This window comes from Oryctolagus cuniculus, chromosome 15 (assembly GCF_051225735.1).
Source record: "Oryctolagus cuniculus isolate XC-2025 breed Fujian yellow rabbit chromosome 15, ASM5122573v1, whole genome shotgun sequence".
Classification (NCBI taxonomy): Eukaryota; Metazoa; Chordata; class Mammalia; order Lagomorpha; family Leporidae; genus Oryctolagus; species Oryctolagus cuniculus.
Genome location: NC_142881.1, coordinates 29529523 through 29555466, shown reverse-complemented (window position 1 = coordinate 29555466; position 25944 = coordinate 29529523). Strand labels below are relative to the sequence as shown.

The window sequence follows — 25944 nt, the reverse complement described above, 5'->3', positions numbered from 1 at the left end:
GGGCACTAAGAAATAATAATATCAAAATGGATTATCTGTTAAAGAATCTTCATTCTTTTATTTTTTCTAAGATTTTTTTTATTTGAAATGTAGAGAGAGAGAAAGAGAAAGAGAAAGAGAGAGATGTCTTCCATCTGTTGGTTAACTCTCCAAATGGCTGCAACAGCTGGGGTTATGCCAGGCCGAAGCCAGAAACCAGGAGCTTTTTCCAGGTCTCCCATGTGCGTGCAAGGGCCCAAACACTTGGCCCATCTTCCACTGTTTTCCCAGGCACATTAGCAGGGAACTGGATCAGAAGTGAAATAGCCAGGACTCAAACAGGTGCCCATGTGGGATGCTGGTGGTGTAGACAGCAACTTAACCCACTATGCCACAGCACTGGCCCCATCTTTATTCTTTTAAATTTTATTTCTTTTTAGTGTATGAATTAGCAAAGGGTTTGATGAAACTCAATATTAAGATTTAGTTCTGATTTAGTACACATAACTGATTTTGTCAGGAAGAATATTAAGATTATCTTTTTAAAGAGAAAAAAAAGTTGTCTTCTAGGAGCCACCTAGAGATCTGCCTTCACCGTCTCCTGCTTAGCAGTAGGAGAAGGGAGAGGGTGAGAGAACAGTATAGACCACCAGCTAATTCCTCCTCTCAGTGTTCCTCCTCTTTGATAGGAAAGCATAGGTGTCTACATATTTTGTTTAACCACATTCCAGCTCCCAATAGCCTTCCAATTTGAGATGTTTGGAAATGCCACAGCCACCTTATTACTATGAGGGAAGCAACCAATATCCCAAAGGTAGCAGAGCAGAAACCAAAAATAATTTTGATGAGCAGCTCAGGGAATCCTCAGAACTCTATGAAGTGTGATAGTCACCAATTCTAGACACACCAAACCTCAAGACTTCTTGTTCCATGAAATAAGAAATCTCCTTGTTATTAAAGATAAGAATCCCTTCCCTAGCCATGAGCAGTTTTACTACACACTAAATGCTGCTGCTTTATTTATTTATTTGACAGGTAGAGTTACAGACAGAGAGGTCTTCCTTCTGTTGGTTCACCCCCCAAATGGCCGCTACGGCCCGCGCTGCGCCCATCTGAAGCCAGGAGCCAGGTGCTTCCTCCTGGTCCTCCATGTGGATGCAGGGGCCCAAGCACTTGGGCCATCCTCCACTGCCTTCCCAGGCCACAGCAGAGAACTGGACTGGAAGAGGAGCAACCGGGACTAGAACCCAGTGCCCATATGGGATGCCGGCACCTCAGGCAGAGGATTAACCAAGTGAGCCATGGCGCCAGCCCCTAAATGCTTCTTTAACCTCTGCCCAGAGTCTGCTGAGGCACTGAGATTTGCTCGTTTGTGCTACCAATGCCGGGCTCCAGGCCACTCGTACTCATAGTCATGAGAGAAAGATAATGTGCTGTGTGGAAGAAGAAAGCTGTGTGTCTTATCAGAGCAAGACTTTCTCCTCTACTCACCTCCCACCTTGATCCCACCCTCACTTACCTACCAGTCATACCATGGCAGCTAACCTCTCCACTGACAGTTCACCTTTTATACAAGTTGTGTGCCTAATAAAGTTATTTTTTTTTCATTCCATCTAGCAATGCCTAGGCTAAGCATAATTAATTGGGGACTATCTAGAAATTTTGTTCTGTCTCTAGCTTGAGTCACTTACCTTCAAGCTCCAGACAGTGGGGCAACACAAAGACAGAGTTATCTGGAATAAGACCATAATTTTTAGATTCCAGAAATGTTGTCTAGGGCTTTGAAGGTGGATACCAACTGATGACTGAGCAGCTGTTTCCTAGAGGGCAGTGAGGTCTAAGAGAAAGGAAGGAGATGAGACCAAAGAAAGAAAAGGACAACAAGACTAGAAGAGGAAGATGACAACAGACAAAATAAGATTATCAGCTTAGAATCAGAAGCCTGAGGTTGTTGGCTTATAGCACTTTTACATTTTTGAAAGACTATTGTACTAGAATGGGTTACAGTCATCATCTTTAGCATCCTGGGAGCATTATTCAGTAACTAATAAGCAGAATAGTGAACCTCTGCCTGGCTAGCTTTTGGCAAAGAAGTTGAGGAACCCAAAACTCAGCCACTCTTGTAGCTTCCGTCTCCAGTCCTTTTAATCCTGGCCAAGATGGCAGCCTTGGATATTTTCTTCCGGTCATAAGCCAGGCCCAGGATAGCCATGCAGTCGATGAAGAATGTGGTGAAGTTGATGTGCCAGCGATACTCACTGGCTGAGTAGTCGTGGGGAAAGGAGTGGTGGTAGTTGTGGAAGCCCTCACCTGCAACAAAAGCAAGGAGAAATGTCATGGAGCTTGGGTGGATTCCTGTCTTCCTAGCAGTGTTCCTGGAACCCAGCAGAAATATGCTGCTGTAGAATGGACAGAGGGATGGATCTGGTCTCTTACTCTATAGCAAGTGGATCCTCCCCAAAGCACCTTAAGAAATGATAGATGAGGCCGTTGTCACCCCTACTTGGTTTCTCAGAGCATGTGTGAGTTGACTGTGGAGCAGGGACTACTGCTGAGAATGCAGTGTCGGTTGGCAACCTCCAGAGCTTCAGGAAGCATTGACCCAAGGCCTGAAAGGCTGTGTGTGTACGTGTGCTGGGGTGCAGAGGGGAGAGTCCAGAATGAGGAACTTGGGCTCTGCTGTTACAAGTGAGCAGAGGACCCGCCTTCCCCACAGCAGCGGCACCACCATAAGGGTGGGAGCTTCCAATGGAACAGGAGGCAGTGGCCAAACATAGAGGACAGGAGGCCAGCCCAGGGCTGCGGTTTCCTCAGCCTCTGCTGGCGCAGAGTGGGCTGCTCTGCCTTCTCATTCTTCCAGCTTTGACTGGGCTGGGGGTGGTGCTGATAAGATAGACATTCTCTTTGGAAAGAAGATATAACAAACTCCTTGATGAGGGAAGATACAATTGCTGAGATACTCCCTCTAATCTCTGAAAGTCTGAAAACTTTTGGCAATAGTATTTCACTTGAATGGATAGAGGGAAATAAGAGATTCCGGATTGAGAACATTTATCTAGTAGTAAAGGTTTGGAACCTCTGTGTAGAGAGAGTTGGCCATTTCTTGGCAGGACTCTTCTTTCTTTTTTTTTTTTTTTTTTTTTTTTTTTTACAGGCAGAGTGGACAGTGAGAGAGAGAGACAGAGAGAGAAAGGTCTTCCTTTTGCCGTTGGTTCACCCTCCAATGGCCGCCGCTGCAGCTGGTGCACCGCGCTGATCCGATGGCAGGAGCCAGGATCCAGGTGCTTTTCCTGGTCTCCCATGGGGTGCAGGGCCCAAGCACTTGGGCCATCCTCCACTGCACTCCCTGGCCATAGCAGAGAGCTGGCCTGGAAGAGGGGCAACCGGGACAGAATCCGGTGCCCCAACCGGGACTAGAACCCGGTGTGCCGGCGCCGCAAGGTGGAGGATTAGCCTATTGAGCCACGGCGCCGGCCTTGCAGGACTCTTCTTTCTGAGTCCCATCCAGCTATAAAATAGTAACCCTTGTCAGGCCAGCATAAAGAATGCTAACAAAAATCCAATGCCCAACAGATATATGAAAAATGCTCAGGATCAGGGAAATGTAAATCAAAAGCACAATGAGGTTTCACCTTACCCCCTTTAGTATGGCTTCATATAGAAATCAACAAACAACAATGGTAGCAAGGATGTGGGTAAAAAGGCACCCTAATCCACTGTTGGTGGGAATGTAAACTGGTAAAGGCACTATGGAAGACAGTATGAAGATACTTAGAAATCTAAATATAGATCTACCATATGACCCAACCATCCCACCCCTGGGAATTTACCCAAGGGAAATGAAATCAGCATATGAAAGATTTATCTGTACCCCTATATTTATTTTAGCTCAGTTCACAATGGCTAAGATATGGAATCTACCCAAATGCTCATCAACTGAAGACTGGATAAAGAATTTATGGGATATGTACACCATGGAATACTACACAATGGTTAAAAAAAATTGGTCATTTGTAACAAAATGGATGATACTGGAAAACATCATATATAGTGAAATAAGCCAGTCCAGGGTCTGGTGCTGTGGTGTAGTGGGTAAAGCCGCTGCCTGCAGTGCTGGCATCCCATACAGGCACTGGTTCAAGTCCTGGCTGCTTCACTTCTGATCCAACTCTCTGCTATGGCCTGGGAGAGCAGTAGAAAATGGCCAACGACCTTGGGCCCCTGCACCCGCATGGGAGACCTGGAAGAGGCTCCTGGCTCCTGGCTTCGAATCAGCACAGCTCTGGCCATTGTGGCCAGTTATGGAGTGAACCAGCAGATGGAAGACCTCTCTCTCTCTCTCTCTCTGCCTCTCCTTCTTTCTCGGTGTGTAACTCTGATTTTCAAATAAATAAATAAATCTTTTTTTTTTAAGAAGCCAGTCCAAAAGGACAAATACCATATGTTCTCCCTGACTTGCAAGAACTAACAGAGCACCTAAAAGGCAATCTATAGAAGTGAAATTGATACTTTGACAGCAATGACTTTGAACAGCCCTTGTCTCAACTGTTGAGGAACAGTTTTCTTTTTCATACTATTTGTTGAACTCTTAACATAGAGTTAATCATGTGTATAAAGTTAATTGAAAATAGATCTTAGTACAAAATAAGAATGGGAATAGGACAGCGAGGAGGAAGAGGGGTGGGAGTGTGGGTGGGAGGGCAGGTACAGTGGGAAGAATCACCATGTTCCTAAAGTTGTACTTAGGAAATGTATGAAGTTTGTATTCCTTAAGTAAGAAGTTTCTGGGAAGAAAAAAAGAAAAGAATTCTAACAAAGAGGTTGTTGGGCTCTTTGTAGATATAGGTGTCCAAATAAAGTACTTAGAACACCCATCAGAAGCCAGGGATGGCATCCTACAAAGTAGGTGACCCCATCCACGACATCTCAAGGTGTGTTCTTCCTCCATGACATCTGATTATACATGGTGGGAACTGAGTAGGAGGTCAATTTCTCATGACTGTAATGAAAGACATGATGCTAGATTACTTTATAAAGAAAAGTGGTTTATGTTGCTTAAAGTTAGGGCAATGAAATGGCAAGTTGCCAGCACTGGCTCAGCTCTGGTGAGGATATCATGGTGGATTGCATTGCAGTAGCAGGAGCAGGTGTGGGAGGGAGATGTCAAATTGTATAGCAGGTGCCTGGAGAGACTGGGTGGGCCTCTCATGAAGACTAACCAGGGTCCCACAAGAAATACCTGACCGCTTCCAAAGGCAGCAACCCCAGTGACTCAAGAACTTTGTACTAGGTCTGCCTCCTCCCACTGTACACTGAGGAAGTTTCCTGCAACCTTTGAGGGACAAACTCAACTCATATGCAAACTGCAGCAGTGAGATAATGCCAAGCTAGGGAGCTGACAGGGGATTCTAAATGTCCTCATATGGTTTTGCAACAAGACTCTGTGTGAGTACTTGCCAAGTCTATAGATCCCAGATTTAAAGTGAAATCAGACAGATACATGGAGAAGGGAAAGAATAAAGAGGTGAGGGGTTAGTGTGTGGAGTGAAAACAAGCCGTTGCAACAAGACAGTAAGAAACAGCCAGGGGAAGGCTCAAGGAAGTCAGCTTTGGCAAAGAGATGAACATGTGGTGGAGGTGATTTAAGAAGCAAAAAGGTTGTAATGACAAGAAACAGGGCTAGAGAAGAACGAAGGGTGAGGAGAGATGGGGAGGAGATGTGGAGAAGTGAATGATAACTGAGACAGGGTAGGATGGTTGACAGTCACTTTGAGCATCACAACCCTGCAGGAATGGAGGAATCTTCATTTGCAATTCAGGACACATCTTAGTCTAGAAAATTCTGTATTTATCAATGTCTTAGATTATGATCTAGGTGATTTATTTCAAACATAGATCAAAGTAATATACTCAATGGTGAAAGGTGCCTGAAAGTGAAAAGCGATGGGAAGAATGCTTATAATAAAACTGGTAGATATGGCCAGGGTTGGAAACCTAAGCTATGCTGGGAGAAGGGGAGTTCCTACCACACAATAGGAGTAGAAGAGAGAAAAAATAAAGGACAAGAGGGGACAAGGTATGAGGTGGTAGGAAAGAAATACCAAGTGTTGCTCTGATGCCCTTCTTGTTGGAATCAGCAAGCAACAAGCATGGAACTTGGAAGCATGGCACATTTGAGTACAGTGGGGAGATGACAAATACTTTGTGGCATACTTGACATTTTTTGAGCTAAACTATAATTGTTCTATATTTCACACAGCATGTTTAAACATAAAACACTAGGCTAATAGGCCACCCACATTATTCTAATATTCTATTCGTGTATCTTGTGACCCTGCAAGACTGTAGCCTCATCCAGAGGTAATGTGAAAAATGAAAACTCTAAGGGGCTCATGATGCTTAGCACTTGGATATTGTTTTAGAAACAAAGCTAGAGGGATATTTTTTGTTACGCTTCCATTTTTATATAGCACTTCTAGTACTATTCCCTAAGTTTTCAAACATTGACTTATTTATTTACTTATTTTTTGAAAGATAGAATAATATAGAGAGGCTGAGATGGTGAGAGATTCTCCATTTGTTGGTTTGCCCCTACCTCCCTTGCCCCAACTCCAAATGGCTGCACCAGCCAGGTTGGGCCCAAATTAAAACCAGGAGGTAAGAACTGCATCCTCATCACTCACGTGGGTGGCAGGGACCCAAGAACTGAATTTCTAGGTGCATTAACAGGGAACAAGATCAGAAGCAGAGTGGCTGGGACTAAAACCAGCCCTCCAATATGGGGTGCTGAGGTCACTGCATTACAACCCTGGTCCCCCTCTGGCTTTGTAGTAGAAAAACTAAGCTAAAAAGTACTCACAAAAGCAGATTGATCTATTATATCTAACTTAGAACCTAACAGTTCCAGAGGTAGATCACTAGATGGGATCTTGCTGTGATCTGCTCACTTACCCAGGGCTGCAAGAGAAGCCAGTACATTCTCTCGGGGGTCAATGTTCTTGTCATACGGGCGATATCCATACAAGTGGGCAGCACTGTTCACCAACCAGGTGGCATTGAGCACTACAGCATAACGCAGGAAGGTGGCCACATACAAGCTGTGTCGAAAAGTTTCACCCCAGAAATACCAGGGCACGAGCGTGGGCAGGATGAAGCACATCAGCAGGACGGCGGGTTTGTAGTACCTGCGTGGAGAGATCACAGGCTGAGCCGGGGCACAGGGGATCCAGACCTGCCCCTGCTGTCCATGCTCCCTGGGCTGGGCCACCTCTTCTCCCTTGCTGTGAGATGGGGTGGGCATCTGTTGGGCATGCCGTGATAGGCCCTCACTCTGTGGATGGGGAGATGAGGAGGGTACAGGACTTCTCTGAGGTCACTGGGAACCAGCACGGCACAGATTGGAATGCCTGCCTCCTGGCTCCAGTCCACAGCCTCTTTCCTCTGCACACAAGGCCCTGGTGGTAGGTTCACAGCTGAGGTCCAAACCCCAATTCTGGATCAGAGATCCCCAGCCTGGGCCCATGCCCATCTGCCTTTGGGCTCTTTGCTCTTGCCCATCGAGCTCTTTGGCACACGTCCAATGTTTGGTGTCATGCCTCCATCTCCTGTGACCGCCCTCTAATTCTCTGCTCTTCTTTGCCCCCAGAGAGGCACTGAGTGGCCCTGATCACCTGTGTGTCTGTCTGGATGCCTGTCCCACTCTTCCTTCTCCCTGGGGACCCGGCCACTGCCACTCGGCAGAGTGATTCCCTGCCTCCTTCAGCAGTCACATCCTCACTGCATCACGCCCTTCCCAGTCCTGCCCCTGCTTCCCCAGCGTGGATCCCCTGACCCCCTAACTGCTGTCCCTGCCTCTCCTCTCTGGTCCTTGCTTTCTGGCCCCTGTCCTGAGAGTGGCCCTTCTGAAGCAGACCTCACGCTGCCTCTCTGTGCTCAGACCTGTCAGTGCTTTCCTGTTGCGCCCTGAGTCACAGCCCAGGTCTGCCGTTAGGACCCGGTAAGAGGGACACAGTCTGTCTGCAGTGTGGGTTCTGTCACCCCCTGTCCTCCAAGCAGGAGCACCCGTGGCTGGGACACCTGGGTGCTGCAGCTCATTGTCCTCTTTCTGTGTGCACTGTCCCTGTGCACACACGCTAGTGAACATCCCTGTCCCCCAGTGCATTCTCATCCTGCTTCCTTCATAAACCCTTGGAGTTTTCGCCAAGCCACCTCTCTGTCTTCTGTGCCGCTGGTGGTTCAGAAACTGTTCTGCCTTGCGCCCATGGCTATTTGGACCTCGGCTTACCGCTCCAGCCCTCCTAGACTACAAACTCCTTGAAGGTGAGGACTCAGCTACATGCATTTTTTGGTCATTAATGTGTCCACGTCAATGAATTCTTGTACTCAGTTGGTTTAATTAAGGTAGCTCAGAGAGGAAGAGCCAGTACCATAGTTTATGGTGGTGGGCCTGTGGGATGTTAACATTTGGGGTTTAAAAATGGTGATTTTGAACTTGCAAGCCCTTGGAGAAAAACTGGGGTCCCCATGCTCCAGGGGCCGGGAGCACATCCCCAGCTCCATCGCCCCTCACTCACCGCCTCTGGAACATCACCAGTTTCTCAGCTTTGAGGTCTGACAAGTCCAGCAGAGCGCCCTTCTGCTTGACCGCAGGGTGTTTGCGCACAAGCAGCCAGCCCACGTGCGAGAAGAAAAAACCACGGCGGGAATTGTGAGGATCCGCGTCGGTTTCTGAGAACTTGTGGTGGGCACGGTGGTCTCGGGCCCATTCAAACACATCGTTCTGGAGGGACAGAGAAAGGGATGCAGCCTGAGCGGACGTCCTCTCAGGAGAACTGTCGGCAGAGGTGTCTTCCAGGCGCAACTCACAACACCCAGGAGTCTGGGCCCCTGAGGAGTCCTGGCGCCGCCTCCCCTCTGCCCCACCCCTGCCACTGAGGCTGAAGGGGAAGGGCCACTCATGCTCCCAGGACCACGTGGCTGTGCCTGTGCCCCCTGCAGGTGACCTGGTGGGTAGAATCGAGGTGAAGCACGCAAAGCCCAGATGGTTTCACTAGGAATGAACACTGCACTTCCGCAAGCAGGGAAGGTTGGAAGAGGTCCTCAGGGACCACCTGATCCTGGGGCCTGGAGGATACAAGGCCGCCTTGTAGTGCTAGGGTCCTGGTCAGGGGATAGAACTGCAGGGGCTCCATTCTGGTGGCAAGAGACAGCTCACACAGCCCAGTGCCAAGGCTGGCATGTAAATCATGGTTGTGACCACATTGCCCAAGAACCTCTGGGCTTCTCTGGGACTCTTCCCACATCCCTTAAAGAAGGTACCAATCTCTCTCTTCCTTCCCCTTACCCACCAAGGACAACATCAGGATCCTTCCAGTTCTGGGACAGGGACAGTTACGCAGGTGTGGAAAACACCTGAGATATTGCTTGAACTAAGGAGACTAATTTGGTTTCCATTTTCTTCTTGCTCCAAGCTGGGCCCTATACCACATCATATGCTCATTTCTATGGCTTAACAGTTAGGGGACTTTCATTTTGTCACTGCCTTAAAACATTTTTACACAAGAAACCTCAATATTTTACTTAGCAAACCTGGCAAGCCAAGATAGAATTATGACTTTTTTTTTTTTGGTCTAACTCTTCAGTGACTCAGTTTCCTTGTTTGTAAATGGGGTTAATTGTATACCTACCTCCCAGGATTGTTCTAAGGATTTAGCAAGTTTTTCTATGTCAGGTGCTCACCATAGTGCTAGGTACATTGTCAGTGCTATAAAACTGTTGGCTTTACTTGTTTACTTTGTTCATGAGCTTATTAAACATGGCTTCAAGCTCATGATGGTGGAGTCCTAACGTTAAAAAGTAAATTTGTTGTATGGTGTCTGTCCGGGACACCAGAGCAGGCCACTGGCTAATGCTCCTTAGTTCCTTATTGATAAAGGACCAAAACCAGCAGATTGCGTGATCACATAGGAACCCGAAGACCAAAACCAACCCAGCCGTCTCCCTTCTCCCGTTTCCCATCCCAGCAACTCAGAGCAGTCTGCATGTGTTGTGGACTTCAGGACTGAGCCTGCACGTGTGACACAGGGGAGAGCAAAGTGCCAGGGCTGTCGGCGCAGCTCCTCTCCAGGTGCCCACCCCTCCATTCTGCTCCCAGGCCATCGAGAGGGTGGAGAAGCAAGGGCTGAGCAGCGCCAGCTTCTTACCTGGAAGGCCATGGTGTTGGCAATGATGAGGAAGAAGCGCAGGGGCAGCCGAGCTTTGTAAGACCGGTGGCTCCACAGGCGATGTGCTCCTGCTGTGATGCCCAGGCCGCTGACCAATCTGTAGAAATACACTGCGAGGAGAACAGAGTGGGCGTCACCAAAACCCTCTGAGCTCCCTGTGGGAAAGCATGTCTGGGACACACTCCTTATTTATTTTTTTAAAAAGATTTTATTTATTTGAGTCAGAGTTACACAGAGAGAGTAGAGGCAGAGAGAGAGAGAGAGGTCTTCCATCTGCTGGTTCATTCCCCAATCGGCCCCAATGGCTGGAGCTGCGCCGATCCGAAGCCAGGAGCCAGGAGCTTCTTCCAGGTCTCCCATGCTGGTGCAGGGGCCCAAGGACTTGGGCCATCTTCTACTGCACTCCCGGGCCACAGCAGAGAGCTGGATCAGAAGTAGAGCAGCCAGGACTAGAACTGGCACCCATAGGGGATGCTAACCCTTCAGGCCAGGGCATTAACCAGTGCCGGCCCCAGGACACGCTCCTTATGCCAGACTGTGTTCACGTCAGGCTTTGGGTCATGATGTGTTTTCCTGAATTCGAGGAGTACTTAGTCTCTGAAAACCTACCAGTTGAAAAGTACCATCACGGGGCTGGTGCTGTGGCATAGTAGGCTAAGCCCTCCAAGGCCTGTGCTGCTAGCATCCCATATGGGCACTTGTTCATGTCTCAGGTCTTCTCTTCGAATCTAGCTCTCTGCTTATGGCCTGGGAAAGCAGTGGAAGATGGCCCAAGTGCTTGGGCCTCAGTACCCGTGTGGGAGATCTGAAAGAATCTCCTGGTTACTGGCTTCAGATCGGCCCAGCTCTGGCCATTGCAGCCATTTGGGTAGCTCTGATAGCTGCAGCTTTTAGGGGAGTGAACCAGTGGGTGGAAGACCTTTCTCTGTGTCTCTCCCTCTCTCTGTAACTTTGCCTCTCAAATAAATAAAAAATCTTACAAAAAAGGAAAAGAACCATCACCCTCCAGCTTCTCTACCTCTGGAGACAAGGTAAAGAATCCCAGAGAACAAGGAGACAGGAAAGAGAGAGAATAAGGCTCTCACCATTCATTACCACATTACCCCAGGTTCCCTTGACATTGGCCTTCAGCTAATGTATAAGGTATTCAGACCACACACTGTTCCCATGGAGCTTAGACCATAAGCAATAGTATTAACATATTAGCCAGAACACATCAAGCTCTGAAAAGCTGAAGAAGCTGTGAATTGTAGGGGACATGCCAAGGAGTTAAAACTATTGTTGTTTTCCAGTAGGTGCTACGCACTGCAGCTGAGTGTGCTGAGCCTGCACGTGTGACACAGGGGAGAGCAAAGTGCCACAGCTGTCAGTGCAGCTCCTCTGAGTGTGCTGTATTCCTCCAGAGCTATGGAGAGGAGTTACCTAGAGAAACCTCTGCCTTCCCCCGTCCTGCTTCCTGCACCCTGTCCTCTGCCTTCCCCTGCCCTGCTTCCCACACCCTGTCCTCTTCCTCCGACCGGACCTCCAGGAGAGCCAGAAGCAGAAATCTGTGACAGTTCTCACTGCATTCCCTCAGAGCTGGAAGCTAGGCAAATCCCCCCTCACCCCCCAACCCCTAGACTTGTCAACTTCAAGCCATGTGGTGACTGATTGCTATCTGTATCCGAGAGACAAACCCTGACCACATTTGCACCTGGAAAAGTAACACTGACTCAGAGGAGCAAAGTGGCATTGGGCACAAAAGCAGAAACACTCAGAAACAAGAAAGAGTAGTATTGTTTCTTTCACAGATGGAAGGTAGACTCCAAAAGCATACAAGAGCCTGGATTAACAGAGGAATTGGAAAAAGACCCCAGGCACTCTGGTGCATTTTCTATCCACTCCTCTAAGTCTGTCAAGAGTCAGTTTGAGATTGATTTATTCTCTTCCTCAGGGCAGAGATTATTGTACAATTTGATGATTGAACCACATCCTACAACATTAGCCCTAAGAAAAGGAGCAGCAGGATTTTTCCCTTGTGGCCCTCAGGGTTACCAGAGAGATTTCCTCAGTCCTACCCGAAGGACACTTCTAAGAGGTTCCACAATGAAGGAGATGGAAGCCTCTCGAAATACTTCAGTCATAAGAACTGGCTGCAGTGACACCGGACAACCCCAGGAACATGACCTTCCTAGTTGGAAAAAAGTGTTGTTGTCCCAGTTAGTACCTGGAGAAACGGCAGTCCTGAGAAAGAGATCTCAGGTGCATTTCACTGGAACTGGAAGGACTTCCCAAGACAGCCCTTGAGGGCCCCACTCTTCACCACCTTTAGGGGACCTGAGAGTTCCCTGTCTATCCGCCCTTCTGTGGAGCTACCCTCTATGATGAGCTGACAGAACTCACCCCCACCTGAAGCCATACTGGACAACTGCAAGTTGTCTTCTGGAGGTGAATTCCTACTCAACTCCTGCTCAGTGTAGCAACCGAGTCCCCAGGGATAGAGAGCTCTCTACTCCCTTTCTCTACCCTGGCTTCTAGGAGCTAGATGGGCAACTGCCTGCAAAGCAAGTGTGTAGATCCAGTGCACAGGGCCCTGCTGTGCATTTCTGAAAAAGCTAAAGTAACAGGAGGTCATGGACAAACTGACAGTACCCTCCCTCGCTATGGCAACGTCAAGGACAGAGCCACCAGAGCTTTCTTTCCAGGCCTAACCAGGCTGTCCCTGTCGAGAAGGAAAGGGGAGGGACTGAGGAGAACTGATGGAAGAAGGTGCTGGGCATTTACAGCATCAAGACAGAGGTGCTGAGGTGGGCCTGATGGGAAACAGGACATGAAATAGGTCTCTTTTCAGTCTCGGCATTTTGTTGAATGATACACAGTACACTAGAACCTGGCATGGAGCAATAGTGCAACACATCTGTGTACTTTGTCTTATACAAAAACCTTCTTCATCCTTTTCTATTGCATAACAGCCTGGTCTGGCCAGGAGAGAAGACTGAAATAGTTCCCTGGGTAACAACCTCGCCTTGCCTCCTTTACACTGAACTCTTCCTGAGCAGCTTCCCCCTGCTCCCTCTCCTGAGTGAGCTCCTCATACACCATGAGGACCCTGGTCTCCACCAGGCTCCCGGGCCTCCCAGGTCGGGGTCCTGATTGTCTTGTGGCTGGCAGGGTTGGCACAGGAATCAAGCAAATGACTCAGAGAAGCTCTCAGGGACAGCTGACTCTGGCACAGGTCCACTCTTCAGTCACGTGGCACATGGTCTCAGGGCTCCCTCCTGAAAACCCAAGTTAAAGGACCCCCAGAACTGACCCACTGCATCCCATCGGCCCTCCTGGATTCCATTCCCAGCCCAGTCAGGCTCTCAGCCAACTGCGGAGAACTGGTTGGGAAAACCCAGGGATCCTGCCTCACTTGAGAGCAGTGAGAAGCCTGGACGCAGGCTCAGGAGGGCAGGGACGCTGCTTACCCCAGAGCCAGGTGCGGAACTTGCAGGTGGGAACCAGGGTGATCCCGTACAGGGCTCCCACGTGCAGCAGAGCCATGAGGATGATGTTCCTCCAGACGAACTCCAGCTTGGGCCTGGGGCCCTCCTCGTCCTGGTAGCTGGGGTCGTAGATGTCATCTTTCATTTCAGGGCGGATGTCTTCTTCCGCCGGTAGGGGCGTCTTCTCCAACTTGCCCTGTCCACTCTGCAGGAGCCTGGAGTGGGGTGTGGTGACGGTGGTGGTGGGGGTGTAGGAGCCAGAGACCTAGCCAGGAGGGGAAGAGGAAGAGGGTCAGAGCAGGAGACAGTGGAAGCAGCAGAGGCCACTTCACTCTAATGCGGCAGGGGAGAGGGGGGAGGGGAAAGTGGGTGCTGTGCGCGTGCAGGAGGCAGAAGTTCCCAGGAACTGTACAGAGGAATCGGGGTGAAACCTGGAGGTGAAGGAGGAAGGAAGGAGGGGTGAAGCACTCGCACCCCAAGGACACACTGAGGAAAAGTCGCAGGTACACAGTTACCTGCAGGACTGCGTCTTTCTTGATTTAAAGTTTAAGAATCAAAGGTTGGGGATTCAAGCCCCCAGAGTTGAACCCATATCTGCAAGCAGCTGATGCCAGTACACCTCGGGACAGATGGCTCTGGGCTGTGCCCCCCACCCCGGTCACCTGCAAGTCCCAGACCCACCAGTTACTTCCAAATTTGGGATGGGTGCTGGGAAGCTCACCTCCTGCATCAAGTGGGTTGGCATCTTGCCTCCTGGTTGCTGGATCACTATCGCAAGGCTGAGGGTAGGGAGTAGAGTTTAGGAGCAGGGGACAGAAGGTAGGCTTGGGATCCGGAGCCCTCTGGAACACAGCGTACTCAGTGCTGCAGTGGATCAGAAGCCTTCCCTACAGCTGGGATGTATGATCCTGTCTGTGTCTGAACTCGCTGTGTGCCAATTCTTTGGGGCTGGAGATTTAAAGGCTAGAGATGGCAGTTGGTACCTGTGTCCCATATTTCCTCATACACTTTTTATCCACCTCCAAAAAGGGACAAGGTGCACAGAGTTGGGTGACCATGGAGCCCCACATGGAGGTGAGGGTGGGACAGGGGAGGGGACAGAAAGGCAGGGAAGGCAGCAACTACCATAGCCATTCAGAGATGCTGTGGCCATCAGGATCGCAGTGACTCTGAACCCCTACTCTTATCCCAGCCTCTGCCTCTGGGGAAATGCTAATGAGGCTTCTGTCAACTGTGGCTGGTTTTTGGCCACAGGGAATTTGGTGCCATCTCTGCTGCTGTCGCCATTGGCTTGGCTTGATCTGCTGTTTGCTGCAAGTCTGCCCCTTGCTCCCACTCCCCTTCTTTTCTCTTCCACCCACCACTGGTCTCTGCCTGCATTTTGCAGCTTTGGAGGTGCTTAGAGCCTTCTCTCTGCCCACACAGAGGTCCAGGTGCTCTTGTGGAACTGAATTCCACACTGCAAAAAGTAGGGTGCAGGTTGCCCAGAGAAAAAACACGGGAAGCCAAGGTGATGCCACTGCTTACCACTCTAAGCCAATCTTCTCATTCCCCAGGTAGGCTGTGGGAATCACTAGGCTTCCACTCTCAGGATTGGAGCTATCTTGTCTCCTTCCCCAGAGAGCCCAGTGATTCCAGACACTGGGAAATAGAGGCTTGGCCGAGCCCACAAACACTGCCATGTTCACCCCAGAGCCCACTAAGCAAAGACCACACCTCCAGAGTCCCAGAGTCCAACACATAGGCACATTCATGCAAATCTCAGGTGTTGACCTACTCTAAACATGATGTCCACCACTGGGCACTGTGGGTAGGCGCATCCCCGAGCCACGCAACAACTGTGCGGGACCTGTTGGAACACTTTCAGGTTGTCCGGGGAATGTTGGGCGCCTCTTCCTGGAGACAGGCAGGACGCCCAGTCATGGGCCTGCTGAGCAGCTGGAGAGAGGACTATGTGTGCAAAGAGGGGAGACTACAGGTCTTGGGAGATTTTTTTGCATCCTCCAGTGACTCCGTGAGATGGGCTCTCCGTGAACCCACTGGAAAGAGAAGCTGAGGGCAGATCCCAGAAGCTGCCCATGGTCACAGCAGTCAGGCAGTGGTAGAGAAACGTGATGCTGGAGGCCCAGCTCTTAACGCTGCCCAGGCCCTTAGTGTGCAGGCGCCCTAGGAGATCTGACCCACGGACCTTATGCCTCATCTTGTCTGTGCCTGGGGGAGCCCCACCAGCAGAGCTGGGAACCAGGCAGGCCATGCATTCAGCCTGTCCCCTTCCATGCCCAGTGTCCCCGAAACTCTGCCCAGGAGCCCCTCAGTGGGGAGAGGAGAAGGAAAGGAGTTCTGTGCCAAGGAGGGTTGGCTTCAAGGAGGGGAGACCTCTGGGACTGCCAGGAGGAGGACAAGGCAGCTCCCCATGGGCCCTGGTCCTAGGGGGAGACCAACTCGCTGGCCAGGGAGCAGGCAGCCCCTGCAGCCCCGTGTGACAGCAGTGCTCTCAGAGGGACAGCGGGTCTGGTCATGGCAGGGAGGAGCTCAGCGTGTGGACCAGGAGCCCTCCCTGGGCTGCTGCTCAGGGTCTCTGCAGTGGTGCATCTGTCACTGTGTCACCGATGGCGGGCCTTCCTCTTTGCCTCAGTCTGTTTCCTCTGCTAGCGCAAGCTGCCATGGGCACGTGGCTTTGCAACAGCAGCGTACCTCTCACAGGTCTGGAGGCTGGCAAGTGCTGGGTCATAGCTCAGGGTGACCTGGGGTCTGGTGAAGGCCCCTTTCCTGCTGCATGGACGGCCGTCTTCACTGAGCGTCCACGTGGGGAAGACCCGAGATCTTTCTCAGGTCTTTTACTGGTGACGCACATGTCATTCTTGAGGACTCATCCATCATGGCTGACTTGCAGATACCGCTTGGTAAAGCGCCAACTTGCAGATACATCCCAGGAGGCATTGATTTCCAGTGAACGTGGGGTTGCGGGTACACATTCATACTGCGGCATTCATCAGGGAGGAGGGCTCAGGATTTCTTCTGGGGGTCTGCCTTCCACTGTGACTCAAGGTGGCCATGCCGTGGATGCAGCGTCTCTCATCTGTAACTGCCCAGGCACACTCGCCTTGTGTGCTCCAGAACCACCTGAAACACCAGGGTTTCCCAGAATCTGCTCCTACTTTCTTAGACTCTGGTTGACACCTGTGCTGTTGTTCTTACTTGGTGCTGCTGGCATTAATTAGGCCAGATGTCCTTGAAAGAAAAGGGGAGGCCCACCTAGGAGGCAGTGTGGGGCAGGGGTATTGTCTTCCTCCCTAAAGACAGGCTGCTCCCTGCCAGAGTGCAGGAAAATCTGGATGAGGGAGAGGGAGTTTCCAGAGACGAGGGCAGCGCCCCTGTCGGTGTTGGGAACCAGGCAGAGTGGTGACTGGATCCTCCGTGCACATCCCACTGCAGTGGTTGTGTCACCAAATATTCAGACTCCTGGGAGATTGTGACTGCACACCTGCCGGGAATAATGTTAGGGGGAAGCATGGGCCTTGGTATCAAGCAGTATTAGGTCAGCAAGCAATTAGAACTTTTAAATAAGGACACAGTCAATATTTGTGTACATTGGAATCGGTAATGACCCAGCACATAAATATTTTATCATAGTTGAGGGAAGTAAAAAGTATGCTTGAGAGATGGAGGTGGGAGCTACAGACTGTTCTTTATGGAAAGGGGCAAAGATTCCCTTGCCGTTTGTAAATTTCATTTTGCTTCTTCAACACTAGGGAGCAAGAAAAACAAGTCTCATCGAGCCACCTTAAATAAACAGTATATAAAGAGTAAGATGTTTTTATTGCTGTTTGTATAAAATCCACACTTCTTATCGTGGCTCCAAGGCCCTCTAGGACCAGGCCCCTCCTTGCTTGTGTCCTTGTTTCATCTCTGGCTAGGCCTCCTGCTTGTTTGCTCTCCTCCCATGGTACTTGTAGAGTCTGGGTACATTCCTTTCCCTCTGCCTGGAGCACTGTGCTGCCCATCCCCCTTCTCCCACACACTGTCACTGAAGGGGCCCTGTTTCCTGCAGTTCTTCAGGAACTTTCCCAGGCTGGCTGCTGTTTGATGCATTCTGTCAGTGGTCCTGGTGTCATGACACTCATGTTCTCTTGGGATGCCCCACTGGGATAGGGACTGCCTGGCTATCTATCTGCCTGGCTTAGCACCATCTCTTTCACAGTACATGGCCTAATGTGGGTTTTAATAAGGTGGGGCTTAGCAAGGTGTTGCAAGCCTCATGAACAGGAGAAGTTTGAAGATCTCTCTCTTTCAAGCCTGCTGTTCTCCAGGCTATAGATGTGCATGCAAATGCAGACTTACTGCAGGCTGCATCCCAGAGTGTGTGTGTGTGTGTGTGTGTGTTTACTTTCCTAGAGGAGCCACAGCCATGTGTGTTTTACAGCCTCTAGAGGGAGGGAGCTCAGAGGGGACAACTCAAAGGGAACCTTTCTTGCCAGTAAATGACACTGTCTAGGCACTGGCTATACAACTTCTAAACACAAGGCAGGAGCTGGCCAGGCTGTGCTACTGAGACAAGATGGCAATAGATTGGAGGTGTTTTATCCCAGCTCTGCAAGTAATTTTGACACATAACCTAGAGAAATCTCTCTTGGTTTTTCCTCACAGTTTGTGCACATGAAAGTATGAATTTGCCTTAGCAACAAGGTCAAATAATAATAATTAAGAGAAAGAGTAAGAAGTAAAACCTCTTTCGTTTTCAGATGCAGAATTAGAGTGTTCTGTGTGAGATTAGCATTAATGTAGATGATTTGATTCCTATGTTCTCCATAATGTAAGGAAATCAGTGTAGCTCTTTCTGGAGCCCTCTACCTTTTTCAGATCCCCCTCCTTCCTCCTCTTTTTTCTCTCCTGTCCTTTCCCTTCCCTTTCATTTCCTTCCCTTCCCTTCCCTCCCCTCTTCTCCCCTGTCTCCCCTGTCCTCCCCTCCTCTTTCTTCCCTTGTCCTCCCCTCCCCTGTCCTCTCTTTCCCTCTCCTTCATAAGCAGTTTCAATGAAAGGCCATGAGGAGGTATTGTATCCTCATCTGGTGTGGTTGGTTGGGGAGCAGTAGTGCCTAGACTGGGGTGTTGCTGTCTAGGGGCATCCATGCATGTAGTTCCTGGCACTGGGTGCAGATCCTGAGTAGAGTAAGAGGGTGTCTGCCCAGACTGCTCAGCTGTGGACTGTGGGTGGCTAGTGCAAGGTTTGGCTGAAGCTGCCAGTTGGAGGTATTTGCACTGGGATGTAGAACCTAGTATCTCCTGGGGCTGTTTGCACCATCCCAACTGTGCCTGCAGTGTCCACATCCCTCTTCCTCTGCTACAGCCTCTGGAGATGTGCAGGGGCAGGAGCCCCTGACCCTGTCTCTGCTGGCCGTGGCACTGCCCTCCAGGACAGAAGTAGGCACTGGGACAAAGTTTGTTCCTGCTCATCCAGTGAATGCAATACCCCTGTGGGTAAGATTCCTGGACTGTAGCTCAGTCCATATTCCTGAGTCCCCCAGATCTATGCACTACAAGGAGATGAAGCCGTGGCCCTTCTCCAAGCTCCCCAGGCCAAGAAAGAAGCTGCCCTGAAGGTGGGCCCTGTTGCTGCTGTACCTCCCTGACCTTCAGAATCCACATTGCCCCTCATGGAACTCAGCTGATGCCTGCCAGCCTCCTAGCTGGTCCTGTGTACCTCCCCACCAAGTTCCACACACTGCCATGGAGTGAAGCGTTGGCATTTTCTGTGATGCCAGTATCTTCTCCTGGTTTTGCCTCAACCCAGATTGTGTTAACTATGTTTTTCTGTTATGGATTTTGATTGTCACTCCCCTGTAGGAAACTGAACCCACATCTAGTCTTTCTCAATACCGATAAATCTCAATTAAAAAAAAAAAGTGTTTGTTTCGACAGGCAGCCTCCTATATGGTGTTAGATCTCAAGTGCAGGGATGAAGGTGTCCATCTGCTATAACCTGGGGTATTTCAGTGGTCTCAGAGTCATACCCTCCCCAGGGGCTGGGCCAGAGGCCAGCTCTGCCTGCACCACCACTTTCTGGTAAAGGAGTCTGAGCACTTTGTGAATTATAAATCCATATCTAGCCTTCAGGGTTTTGAAGGCCCATGCATTGTTGAGGAGAAAGGAAAGGGAAAAGACAAATCAGGAATTTCATTTGCTATTTTAGAAGCCTGCTTTGTAATTTTAAACATTTAAACTCAGATCTAGGCCTTTCCAACTTCTCCTGCTGTGGCCGTGCAGGTCTGTTGAAAATCCTTCTGGTAACCTCTCTTGTGTGCCTTCTTCTCAGGGATTGGGCTCCTCTGTGCCTTTCATCAGAGTGCTGCTAATGTGTGGTGAACATTCCTTAAGCCAAGATGGCACAAGAATGATTCAGCTGTGGGAACAACCAGGACGTGCCAAACAGTCACGTAGAGAGCCAAAGGCCAGCAGCTGGAGGCAGCCTGACCTGATTAGACCTGCCCTGACTCCCTTTCACGTTCGAGACCAGACATGATGCTTGGAATCTTACTCATAAATACTGGTCCTCATCCCAAGAGTGAAGCAAATACATTCCCACATCTCCTCCTGATTCTTGTGGTCATTAAGCCATTGCAAAAAGAGTTTTTCTGTAAAGTACATCAGGAGAATAAAAAGTATGGCAACTGTTACTGCAAATGTCATCATGAATAGAACCTTTTTTCTCTAATATTTTCCATTTTGATCCTAAGATTAGATAGAGGTGAATGTAACTCCTTTTGTGAGGAAGTCTGAAGATTTTTACTCAAATATGCAAATATGGCCATGCGTTGTTTAACCTCAGCGACTCATTGGAGAAATATTTTGTGAGACCATTTTGCCCTTTCTAGTACATTGTAGAATATACTTACCCAAGCCTGCTACACCCCCAAGATCTATTCTCCAGCCTTTTGCTCCTGGGTTAGAAAACCTTACCGCATGTTACTGTCTGGACATTGTAGGTGCTGTAACTTCATATCTAAATAGAACTAAGTATAGTAAAAGTACTATAGAATTATGGCATAAAGATAAAAATGGTAACCTGTATGTGAGTGGAGCTTACAGGACTGGAGATTTCTGTGCGTCAATCAGTAAATGAGTGGCAAATGAGTGTGCGGGCCCAGGATGTTACTCTCCATCACTGTAGACTTTGTAAACACTGTACAGTTAGGTCGCACTAAACTTATTTAAAGTTTTGTAATTTGCTTTGCTTCTTTAAAGTTTATAACTGTTTAATTTTTTTATTCTTTTCTTTTTTTTTTTTTTTTTTATTTTTTGATAGGCAGAGTGGACAGTGAGAGAGAGAGACAGAGAGAGAAAGGTCTTCCCTTGCCGTTGGTTCACCCTCCAATGGCCGCCGCTGCAGCCGGCGCACCGCGCTGATCCGATGGCAGGAGCCAGGATCCAGGTGCTTTTTCCTGGTCTCCCATGGGGTGCAGGGCCCAAGCACCTGGGCCATCCTCCACTGCACTCCCTGGCCATAGCAGAGAGCTGGCCTGGAAGAGGGGCAACCAGGACAGAATCCGGCGCCCCGACCGGGACTAGAACCCAGTGTGCCGGCGCCGCAAGGTGGAGGATTAGCCTATTGAGCCACGGCGCCGGGTTAATTTTTTTATTCTTTTCTTATAACACTTAAAACACAGACCCACGGGAGTGGTTATTTAACCTAGAGCTGAAGACACCCACATCCCACATTATAATACCTGGCTTTGATCCCTGACTCCAGTGTCCTGCTGACAAAGACCTAGGGAGGCAGCAGTGAAGACTCAAGTAATTAGGTCCCTGCCATGCATGTGGAAGACCTGGATTGAATTCCTGGCTTTCAGTTTAGGCCTGAGTGGCCTGGCCTAACCCCACAGCCCAAGCCATTGTAGGTGTTTAGGGAGTGAGCCAGTAGATGGCAGCTTGCTCTCTCTCTCTCCCTCTCTGCTTAGCTTCTCAAATTAATTGAGTTTTCTTAAACACACACATACACATTGTAGGACATAGGAATTTTTTAGTTCCATCATAATCTTATGGGCCTGCCATTATATGTATGGTCCATTACAGAGCCAGATATTGATTGTGATGTGACATGTGACCATATCTTCCTCCTTTCTTTCCTAATAAAAGATTCCTACCTCCCATTGCAGCTCTTTGATAGGATTCCTGTGGTGGACCTGTGAGTGGAGTTTGATTCCAGACTCAGCTTCTGCAGGTTTGTGACTCAGGGCAGCAAAGATTCCCAGGGGTGTCTTGGGTATCTGCTGCACTCTGCCATCTGTAAATCTGGGAAGATTACAGGTTAGTTTCTAATACAAGGACTTTATAAAACAGTATGGAAATTTTTTACCCAAGTTTTATAGCTGATTTTTATCTCTTGATATTGTAAGTAGATATGCATAAAAAGCTATTTTTGAAAAATACTATCCCAGGGCCAGCACTGTGGCATAGTGGATAAAGCCGCTGCCTGCAGTGCCGGCGTCCCATATGGGTGCCAGTTCCAGTCCCAGTTGCTCCACTTCTGATCCAGCTGTCTGCTATAGCCTGAAAAAAAAAAAAGAAAAACAGTAGAAAATGGCCCAAGGCCTTGGACCCTACACCCACATGGGAGACCTGGAAGAAGGTCCTGGCTCCTGGCTTCAGATCAGCTCAGCTCTGGCTATTGCAGCCAATTGGGGAGTGAACCAGCAGATGGAAGACATCTCCCTCTCTCTCTCTGCCTCCTTCTCTCTCTGTGTAACTCTGTGTAAATAAATAAATCTTTAAAAAAAAAAAAACACTATCTATACAGCTCTGTGAGAGTTAGTATATACTTCATACAAAGCCCCAGAGCAGAATCCGACTCCCTGTTTCCATGTGGTATGAGCCCATAGTCTGGAAAATTGTCTGACATGTAGGAGGCATTAATAATTACCCACTGAGTATTAAGTGAATAATCTCTGCCTTATTCCGCCGCTAATTCCCAGTACAAGTTTTCTGTGCTGTCAGTGGCATGCCCAGTGTCTATGTAAAGACTGACTTTTTGCTGTAATTCTGATTATAAGTAACTTGATTTCTATTGATAAAACCTAAGGTTTTAATTTACTAATTGCATGTCAAAAATCTCAAAGGAAGTATCAGTTTATTACCCTCTACTATTGAAAAGAGGAAGATTCATTATATAGAGAACATGGAAGTCAGCAGCTGAATTGCTTCCTACCTTATTTCCTTATCAGTATTTTTTCCTTATCACTTGTGCAGTATTTTTCATTCTACTAATGAATATAGTGATCATGAATTAATTTTGGCAAGATATTTTAAATTGAAAATATACTTATTGGGCTGGTGCTGTGGTGCAGCTGGTTAGTGCCCTGGCCTGAAGCACCAGCATCCCATATGGGCACCAGTTCGAGACCCGGCTGCTCCACTTCCTATCCAGCTCTCTGCTATTCCCTGGGAAAGCAGTAGAGGATGGCCCAAGTCCTTGGGCCCCTGCACCCGCGTGGGAAACCTGGAAGAAGCTCCTGGCTTCGGATCGGCACAGCTCTGGCCGTTGTGGCCAACTGGGGAGTGAACCAACGAATGCAAGACCTCTGGCTCTCTGCCTCTCCTCTCTTTGTGTAACTCTGACTTTCAAATAAATAAATAAATATATTAAAAAAAGAAAATATACATATTGGAGGCCAGCATTGTGGCGTAGCAGATAAAGCCGCTGCTTAATACTCCAGCATTCCTTATGGATGCTGGTTTGAGTTCTAGTTGTTCTACTTCCAATCCAGGTCCCTGCTAATGTGTGTGGGAAAGCAGTGGAAGATGGCCCAAGTGGTTAGGCCTTTTTACCCATGTGGGAGACCCTGAAAAAGCTTCTGGCTCCCAGTTCCATCCTGGTCCAGTCCTGGCCATTGTGGCCTTTTGGGGAGTGAACCAGCAGATAGAAGATCTTTCTCCCTGTCTCCCCCCCCCCACCCTGTAATTCTGCCTTGTGGATAAATAAATCTTTTTTGAAAAGTGAAAATATACTTATTGAATTATAACATACCAGGAAACTTTGTAAAAATAGAATTAAAGTGTAAATTTATTTTGGTGCAAAAACTTGAAATGCAAGCAGTTTTTTCTAATATGCATTATCCATGAACTTTTTAAAAATGCTTTGTGTCCTACACATATAGTATACTGCATAAATCTTCAGTGTACACCTAAGAAATCAGCATGCAGATCAAAATCTATTGTTATCTCCATGTCAGATTTTTTAGTATTATTACTATGATTAAAAAGGCAGAGTTGAGCCGGCGCTGCAGCTCACTTGGCTAATCCTCCACCTGCGGCACCGGCACCTTGGGTTCTAGTCCCGGTTGGGGCGCCAGATTCTGTCCTGCTTGCTCCTCTTCGAGTCCATTTCTCTGATGTGGCCCAGGAAGGCAGTGGAAGATGGCCCAAGTGCTTGGGCCCTGCACCCGCATGGGAGATCAGGAGGAAGCACCTAGCTCCTGGTTTCGGATTGGCACAGTGCGCCGGCCATGGTGGCCATTTGGGGGGTGAACCCAAATGGAACCAAAGGAAGACCTTTCTCTGTCTCTCTCTCTCTCTCTCTCTGTCTAACTTTGCCTGTCGGGAAAAAAAAAAAGAAAAAGAAAAAGAAAGCAGAGTTGGTGTTACCAGTCACGGAGGGGAAGGTGGTTGCTGGAGCGAGTCTTGTGGGTTCTTTTCCTCAGTTAAGTATAGAAATAAAAAGCGGGGAAACAATTTGCAAAGAGGCAGAAACTTTTATTTGATTGACAGAGAAGGCATCTGATCAGAGAGGAGACCACACAGAGTGCCTGAGTGGGACACTGGCTTTGAGGAAGTGTCCCGGGATTTTAAGGCATTACTATTTTTTTCATTGGGTCATTTTGTGGGGGCACCTGTTGGACAGGGGTTTCCCATAGGTATGTTGATTGGCTTGAGGCTCAAGGAGATGGGGGGGGGCAGTCTCCTGGAGACTGTCTCCTTAAGGGCCCAGCCCATTCCTCTGCTATCTCTGGGTAGAAGATTGCAATTAACTTGAAGGTGTGATTTAAGGCAGCACACAGTCACACATGCAGCACAAGAAGCTATCAGTGGGGGAGATGCCAGTTGGCCTGGAGACAGGCTTTCCAGCCACAGCTGGCAGCCTGCTTGTGAAGGACATTCTTCCTACATCTGAAGAGGCCCACAGACTCCCAGCCCCACTGGCCTGGCCTCAGTTGGGGGAGGGAGATGGGAGAGATCAATCTACTAGTTCACTCCCTAAATGCCTGTCATAGCCAGGGCCAGATCAGGCCAAAGCCAGGAGCCAGGTAGGGTAGCAGGAACGCAAGTACTTGGGCCATTACCTGCTGCCTCCTGTGCATTAGCAGGAAGCTGGTTTGGAAACAGAAGCAGACTCCAACAGAGCCGTGGCTTAACCCACTGCACCATAGCATGTGTCAGTTTTTATTAATACTTAATAATTGTACATATTGATTGGTTATAGCATGATATTTCATTAAATGTATACAATCTGTACCAATCAAGTAGGGTAATGAATGTTTCCATCTTATTACTTTATATTTGGAGCCCTTGAACTCCTCTCATATTTACTCATGAAGTAGGTAATAGGTTTTTGTGAAAGATAATCACTTATGTGCTGTAGAATACTGGAAATCATTCCTTCTATCTGTGTTTTGCTACCCATTTTCCAACCTCCTTCTGTCTGCATCCCACTCCCACTCTTCTCAGTCAGTATTAATCACTATTCTACATTCAGAATGAGTTTTCTACATATCAGAGAGAGAACATGTGGTATTTGTCTTTCTGTGTCTGACATTTTAATTGTTTTTGAGTCTCCCATTGACCTCTTGTTCATTCCCCAATACTCACAACAGCCTGGGGGGAAGCGGGGAGTCAAGAACACAATCCACACCATGCATGTGGGTGGCAGGGACCTAACTGCTGAGATCATCACTGCTGCCTCCCAGGGGAGGCAGGAACTAGCAGGAAGCTGGAGTTAGGAGCCAGAGCCAGGTGCCAACCCCAATTATTCCAGTGTGGGACATGAGGACCTCAGCCTGTGTCTAGGCCACTCACTCTTGGGTCTGATTTATGTTACTTAACATGATGTCCTCATGTTAACAACATAAAGATATATAGTCAATGATAGATATCCAGGTAATTCAATTTTAAAATGGGCAAATTATGTAAATAGATACTTCTCAACAAAAGAAATCAAATAGCCAACAAATTGATGAAAAATACTTAGTATCATTAGCCATTGGAGAAATGCAAATCAAAACCACA

General features: G+C 48.6%; 1 protein-coding gene and 1 long non-coding RNA gene across 7 annotated transcripts in view; one reads left to right on the top strand and one right to left on the bottom strand.

The window, feature by feature from the left end:
- The window catches only part of LOC149121944 (uncharacterized), a 130735-nt gene that overhangs the window by 12849 nt on the left and 91942 nt on the right, over positions 1–25944 (top strand). For 3 of the 6 annotated variants that reach the window (XR_016222018.1, XR_016222014.1, XR_016222013.1), the window contains exon 3: positions 21822–21886. The exons of 2 other annotated variants lie outside the window; for them this stretch is intronic. This is a non-coding gene — a long non-coding RNA (uncharacterized LOC149121944). Of the gene's footprint in view, positions 1–19981; positions 20248–21821; positions 21887–25944 lie in introns of those variants that run through there. One more of the 6 variants, XR_016222017.1, reaches the window with a different exon arrangement.
- On the bottom strand, positions 74–14414 carry LOC100346306 (stearoyl-CoA desaturase). Its single transcript, XM_002718650.6, has 6 exons — positions 14391–14414; positions 13652–13934; positions 10182–10312; positions 8553–8758; positions 6931–7163; positions 74–2289 (listed from the first exon to the last, which is right to left on the bottom strand). Exons 1-6 carry the CDS (start codon positions 14412–14414, stop codon positions 2090–2092), a joined length of 1077 nt encoding a protein of 358 aa, XP_002718696.3. The 3' UTR covers positions 74–2089.